The sequence below is a fragment of the Poromitra crassiceps genome (genome assembly GCF_964638095.1).
Source record: "Poromitra crassiceps genome assembly, chromosome: 22".
NCBI classification, from domain to species: Eukaryota; Metazoa; Chordata; class Actinopteri; order Beryciformes; family Melamphaidae; genus Poromitra; species Poromitra crassiceps.
In genome coordinates, this window is record NC_139647.1 from 19600890 (window position 1) to 19607276 (window position 6387).

Consider the following 6387-nt stretch of genomic DNA (forward strand, 5'->3'; position numbering starts at 1 on the left):
AACCCCCACACGGTCTGTCTGCACATGGCAAAGTAAAGACATGTTCGCTAGAAACCAATGCTCTTCTATTGCTGCACCTTTGTCAGCCATCCCCATCTTTATTTTGTCATAATAATGTTAGCCTGGCCGAGGGCTCTGCGATAAAACGATAGCAATATATATTGCGAGATATATATTGCAATATATCGCAATATATATAGAGAGCCGGTCGATAGTGCATGAAAAAAACAACTCCGTGGCCATGGTCCGTGGCACATAAACAGCCTATCATGTCCTTTGTTAATACAGTATGCTACGAGTGACACGGAGACAGCCAATAATTTACAGACAAACCCCGAGCGTGCACCCGCCCCCCAGCTCATAAGCAGCCAATCATATCCCTTGACAATGGGGCAGTGCTAGTGACACGAACAGCATGTCTGGCGTCACCCGGCACCAAACCACCACACACACACGTGAAACAACAACACAAGAAGTAGAAAATAATATGTTGCGGAGGGAGAAGATGTTGATGAAATTGTCAATAAAAGGGACGCAGAATTAGCAGAACCCTGTTTGTACGTTACAAAGAATTCAACGCGAGTGAGTTTCAATTCATGTTCACGTAAATTGACAGCGCGTTAAAGCTCCGCAGTCTTGTGCGACCGGGACATTAACTGTAGGCCTACTGTTATATGCCGTCATTCACAAATGCGGACAATCTCCAACGTTACAGCCATTTACACCTGGCGCTAACATGTGTTTTCTGTGATCAGATTACAATCAGATTGTGTTTTATCACTTGAAATGCCAGGTGTAAACACCCCCCAAAACACATTGAAGAAGGATTGCAATCTGATCGGCCAAACCACCTCCGGAGGTGGTCAGGGATGCATTGTGTACACATTGAACACAGGTGTAAATGCAATGTGTCCTCTCAATCTGGATACACCAACTTTATGCGGATTGAGAGGAGACCCATTTCTGCAATCTGATTGCAATCAGATTGCAGAAAATGCATGTTAACGCCAGGTGTAAATGGAATCAGGCTGAAGTGATAAAATACAATCCGATTGCAATCTGATGGCAGAAACCACATGTTACCGCCAGGTGTAAATGGCCTCTTTGTAACGAATGCGGGGCAGATCATTCACTGAATCGCATAACGTTGAACAATGCCGAAACACACGTTACCAAACGTTTTTTGTTTGAGAAGGCTGGCAACGCTAGGCTATGTCATCAAAATAAAACGTCACGATGCTTCCCCTGAGCCTGACCCAGGGGATACATGAAGTGTACCCTTTCAGACACGAGGCATGTTGCTTTCACACGTGTTGCACCTCCGGGTGTAAAGTAGAGAGGGGGCGCGGGTGGGGGTGAATTTGGGCATGACCACACAATGGGGAGTTGTGAAAACTGACCACACAGCTGTACTTCACTGTCTGAGCTATAGCCTTAAGTGAATCACATTGACATTCAACAAACTATCACGACATGCAGAGTCTGAAAACAAGTTGATAAAAATACATATTGGGTGATAACTGCCTAACGTTCGCGGCATATAATCGTTTCCACATAACATTAGTAATTCATTCAAAGAACCCTATAACTCACGCCCAGATGCATCGATTTCCTCGAGTCTCAAGCACTACAAAGAAAACAGGTCTTTGCCGTGTTCAGGCCTAAAACGCATCAATCCTACTAGAATTATACAGAATACAGGAAGCTAGACGTTTTTACCTTCAAAATAAAATCAATGTTGTATTACTTACAAATCAGAATGGTCGACTCACTACGGGTTAAAATTGACTTTTCGAAGGGAGCAGATATTCTTCCAGTTTATCTCTGTTCTGTATCTTTCGGAACACACACACACAAAAACATTACACGTGCATTTACTTTATTTAATTTGCGGTTCTGCACGTGAATCTTCACAAACGCTGTGTAAACGTTAAATCAAAGGCATGAACGCAACCAGATCCAGATACCCTACCTAGTGAGTAGGAGGGCCACGGGAGCGCGCATAGCTCACCAAAATGTGTTCATACATACACCGCCACCCGGGTCGCCTCTAGATAACTCCCGAGTTCCGAGGCATGTCTGAAAGCGGCTTATGACCGTGTTAGCATTACAATTATTACCCGTGTGCCTTGAAAATAAGGTGGTTCAAAAAATAAACTGGTTAAATGCAAACCTCCTTTTCTTCTGATGTTTTCTTATTAATAAAAATGGGTCATTAAAAATGATCAATAATTATTGATATCGACTGACATGAAATATTTTATATCGCTTTTTAGCTATATCACCCAGCCCTAACCTGGCCAATACTTTTCACCATCTGTCATGTCAATGCATTTGTTTAGCTAATCGCCAAGACTGAAACTCAGGAAACCGTCAATTCTCTTTGGATATGAATCAGTGAGACGTCGCATCGGATTTACTTTGATATTAATTATTCCATAACCGTAAAACAAATACTGCTCCTCTTAAGCCAACCGTGACCCCATGTGTCAATAATTAATACCAATGACACTGTGCCTTACCATAGCTATGAAAATGATAAATCAGAGTGAAATCCCACGACATTTGGAGTAGAGCCAGTGCACAGGGCCGAGATATCCTTTCCAAAAACCATAAATATTCTATCCGTTTAAACATCTCCTCCTCCAAAGACTTGAAACGAAGGGTTTCCCTTCACCCTCAGGTTAACCGAAGCACTTAGCTTAGCTCTCCACTTCCTGGGGGAAGAAGAGCTGTGCAATGAATGGCAAAGCAGGCCACATTTCTATCCAGGCCATCTTTATTGATCCTCAAAACCCCTTTCACAAAGAACCATCCCCCCCATCTTGACCACAAAAAAGGGGACAATATAAACAACCAATAAATAAGAATCTGTGCGATTAAGGCGGTTCTACATCTCCAATAGAACACAACAGTGTGGACATGTCTGGAGTTATACAGCTTCATACAGTACAAGCAGTAGATTTTGGAGAACATCACATCTAAAAAAGGCAGCACTTTTCCAAAAGTGAACCGTTTAAAATTTTGGATGAGATTCCCATTCAAATGGATGACGTAACATTGTACTTCTTGTCTCGTCTCAGTTTGGTGATAGAAAACCTCGAGCTCTTTTTAGATAACCTCGTCATCCTTAGCTTATTCTTTTATATACCGGGCCAAAATGGAATGGGGAAAAAAATCATAAAAAGAGAGACCTCAATTTAAAATCCCCCTCCCGCGGGGCAAAAAAAAAACCTCCAAACCACTTAATTATTCTCAAAATGGAGAATCTCTTTTGGTGGTTGTTTTCTATATCAATTCATTAATTCAGAGCCAGCGCAATAAATAAATACACCTTTTACTGGTAAACTGCCATGGAGTCCAGGTTTCGGAGGCTACACAGTGTCATAGCATTGTTCAGAGCGGCCTCTGAGAATTTCAGCATTTACTTTATTACATTCATGTCCAGGAGACGGGAGAGGTGGAACCCGGGCCTTAAGCCAACCACCCTCTGGCCACTAGCACATGCGAGACTCAAGCGCTGTGCGTCGGCGCTGGCGATCCATAGTTAGCGTCTGTCCTGCGCACCCTGCGCTGCAACACAACTCGGCTTAGTTGTCCTGGAAGGTGCCCGCAAAAATAAAAAGTGAAGAGCTGTCCTATCCCGGACAATTCTCGCTCCTTTCTCCGTCCCGTGCCCCCCCTTCTCCTCAAAGAGTCCCTCGATCCGTTTCCTCTCAGCAGCTAACGGTGCTGGGCTGCTGTTTGCTGACAAAGTCCGAGATGAAGTCAAACTCGTTCTGGCCCAGGAACAGTTCGGGCAGCTCCTGGACCCGGTCCAGACCCAACTCCATGACCAGCGAGGTCAGCACCTCCTCGTCGATCATGTCCGCGTCCATGCCGTTCAGGGCCAGCGCCGGGCCCGCCATGTGCTGCATGCTGGCCAGCTGCGCCGGGTTCATGCGGTACTGGGCCGCGGGGCCCATGTGGCCCCCGCCCATCGGCCCCAGCGGGTGCCCGTGGTACTGGGTGTTGAGTTTCTGCAGCTGCATGCTGGCCATGAGCTGCTGGGACGTTAGCCCTCCGTTCATGAACTGCTGTTGTTGCGGGTGCTGGCCTTGTTGTTGCGGGTGCTGGCCTTGCTGTTGTGGGTGCTGGCCTTGCTGCTGTTGCGGGTGCTGGCCTTGCTGCTGTTGTGGGTGCTGGCCTTGCTGCTGCGGGTGTTGTCCTTGCTGCTGCGGGTGTTGTCCTTGCTGTTGCGGGTGCTGGTTTTGCTGTTGCGGGTGCTGGCCTTGCTGTTGCGGGTGCTGGCCTTGCTGTTGTTGCGGGTGCTGGGCTTGGTGCTGCGGGTGCATGTGATGCGGCTGCTGCTGTTGCTGCTGCTGGGGGTGGTGCTGCTGTTGCGGCGGCTGGCCGTTATACATCATCTGGTGGTGGCCCATCTGGCCCCCGTTCAGCTGTCCGTTCATGCCGGGCCCGCCCACCACCATGGCCTGCTGCCGCTGCCTCAGCGCCGCCTCCATGTTGGCCTGTTGGCCGTAGTGCATCATCTGGCCGCCGGGCAGCGCCCGCATGCCCGGCTGCTGCCCCGCGTGCTGCCCGCCGTGCGCCGCCGCCAGCGCGCCGCCGTTCATGCCCATCCTGTAGCCGTGGAGACTGGCGCCCGCCGAGCTGTGGTTCATGGGCATCATCAGATGGTCCGCCATGCCTCCTGTCTATACGAGCATAGAGGGGGACACTGTTAAAGACAAGATTCTCAGACAATGCAATGGGCAGACGAGATGTTTTGGCAAGGGGGGCAACATTCAATGCAGGGGGGGGCTGGGGGGATACTAGCATACCAAGCCATGTACATATTTAGTTGTCCTTCTGTGTGAACCAGCGTGAGCCTGGGGTAAAATGCAACAATAGTGGTTGATGTTGCTATGCTATGTGTGAGATGGGTATGGAGGCAGCGACTTCACATTGGTTTAGTCCAATCCAATTTCACATCCAGCCAATTGACCTATTTTATAATGAACACACTCTCCGTTAAATACATCCAATTTAGCTCTAATCTTACAATGTCATCTCAAGTCAAACCGCCTAGGACGCTTCCCGATGGGGGGGAGGGGGTCTGCAGGGGTTGTTTTGCGTTTTGGCGAACACTGGAAATTGTATTTATTAGTCTTGCTAAAAAAAAAAAAAGGGCTATCCGCTTTGTGCCAAGGAATAAACGCCCAGGTTGATAAACCCAGGTAACATTGTGTTACGCTGTTAGCAGACTTTTCTCCTCCACCAGCAGCTGGGTAATTCATGCATGACTGGGTCGGGAAAAGGAAGACATAATGCCTAACCGCTTAAAGCCCAGCTAACGCTATGTTGCACGCCGGGGATCTGAGTGCGTAAAATGTCTACTCCTCCTGTCGTTACATTTTACGCACGTAAGGTTGCAACAAAGAACACACTGACATCATGCAACATCTCCATTCCCAACAGCTGAATCGCCAAAATCCCAACAACAAAGGCTCCATGTTTTTTTTTTCCTTATTGTGCTCCTCCAGCTCCACCGACTCGTTTCAGCGAATGTATCCCCAAGATGTTGGCGACACTAACCGTCCTAACGTCCGTATCATCTTGATTTTATTCCCGACTTTTAAACAAGGGAATGCACAAACAATGGAGGAGCAGCAGCAGCAGCAGACCCAACACACAGTCAGTCAGATCAGAGCCCCCCAATTTCTCCCCAACAAATATAAATCCGATCATAAAAATCACTTACCCGTATCCGCTACGATTCCACACAAAGTTGCGCGACTTTGCTGCAGCAACCGTCTCTTCTTTGGAACAGTTTTTGCGCTGTTGCAAAGGCGAGGCGAGGCTCCTCCGGATTACAATCTGTATTCCACGGGGTTACGCTTCATGCTCAAGCAGAGGGGGGGGGGGGGGGGCGGTGTGCTGCTGCACAAAGACTGCCGCATCAGATCTTGAAACGACTGCCTATTTTCTGGGTCAACTCCGGGATTATGTACATCTGAACAGCTCAGAGGAAGGCAGGCAGGCAGGCGGGGAGAGGTGGAGCCTGAGTCCTGCCTCTTCTTTGTTGCTATTGGCCCCTACTTAATATCATTGTGCAGGGGCGTAACAAGGAGGAGGAAAGAAAGGGGGCTGTTTGGAAGAACTGTGACACAGTAGGCCATTTAAAGGGACACTCCACTGAAAAACAATGCTGATTTATTTTGCACATAATCTCACACACATAGGAAATCTGTAAACAGTTTTGCAGACATTCATTTCGTTTGACAGTTATTGAGAGTTGATTTGGGTTAAGGTGTGGACCAGTGATGTCATTCATGCACAAATGACATCACTGGTCCACAACTTAACTCAAATCAACTCTCAATAACTGTCAAACTAAATGAATGTCTG

General features: G+C 47.7%; 1 protein-coding gene across 2 annotated transcripts; it reads right to left on the reverse strand.

Moving 5' to 3' along the window:
• Window positions 1–2778: 2778 nt before the first annotated feature.
• LOC310796486 (uncharacterized protein) lies at window positions 2779–5877 on the reverse strand. 2 transcript variants are annotated; one of them, XM_083658677.1, is made up of 2 exons: window positions 5741–5877; window positions 2779–4694 (listed from the first exon to the last, which is right to left on the reverse strand). In XM_083658677.1, the coding sequence occupies exon 2, from the start codon at window positions 4683–4685 to the stop codon at window positions 3717–3719; it is 969 nt and encodes a 322-aa protein (XP_083514803.1). In that variant the 5' UTR covers window positions 4686–4694; window positions 5741–5877; the 3' UTR covers window positions 2779–3716. The 2 variants fall into 2 exon arrangements, with proteins under 2 accessions (XP_083514803.1, XP_083514804.1); XM_083658678.1 differs by having other exon boundaries at window positions 2779–4690; window positions 5741–5809.
• Window positions 5878–6387: the final 510 nt, after the last annotated feature.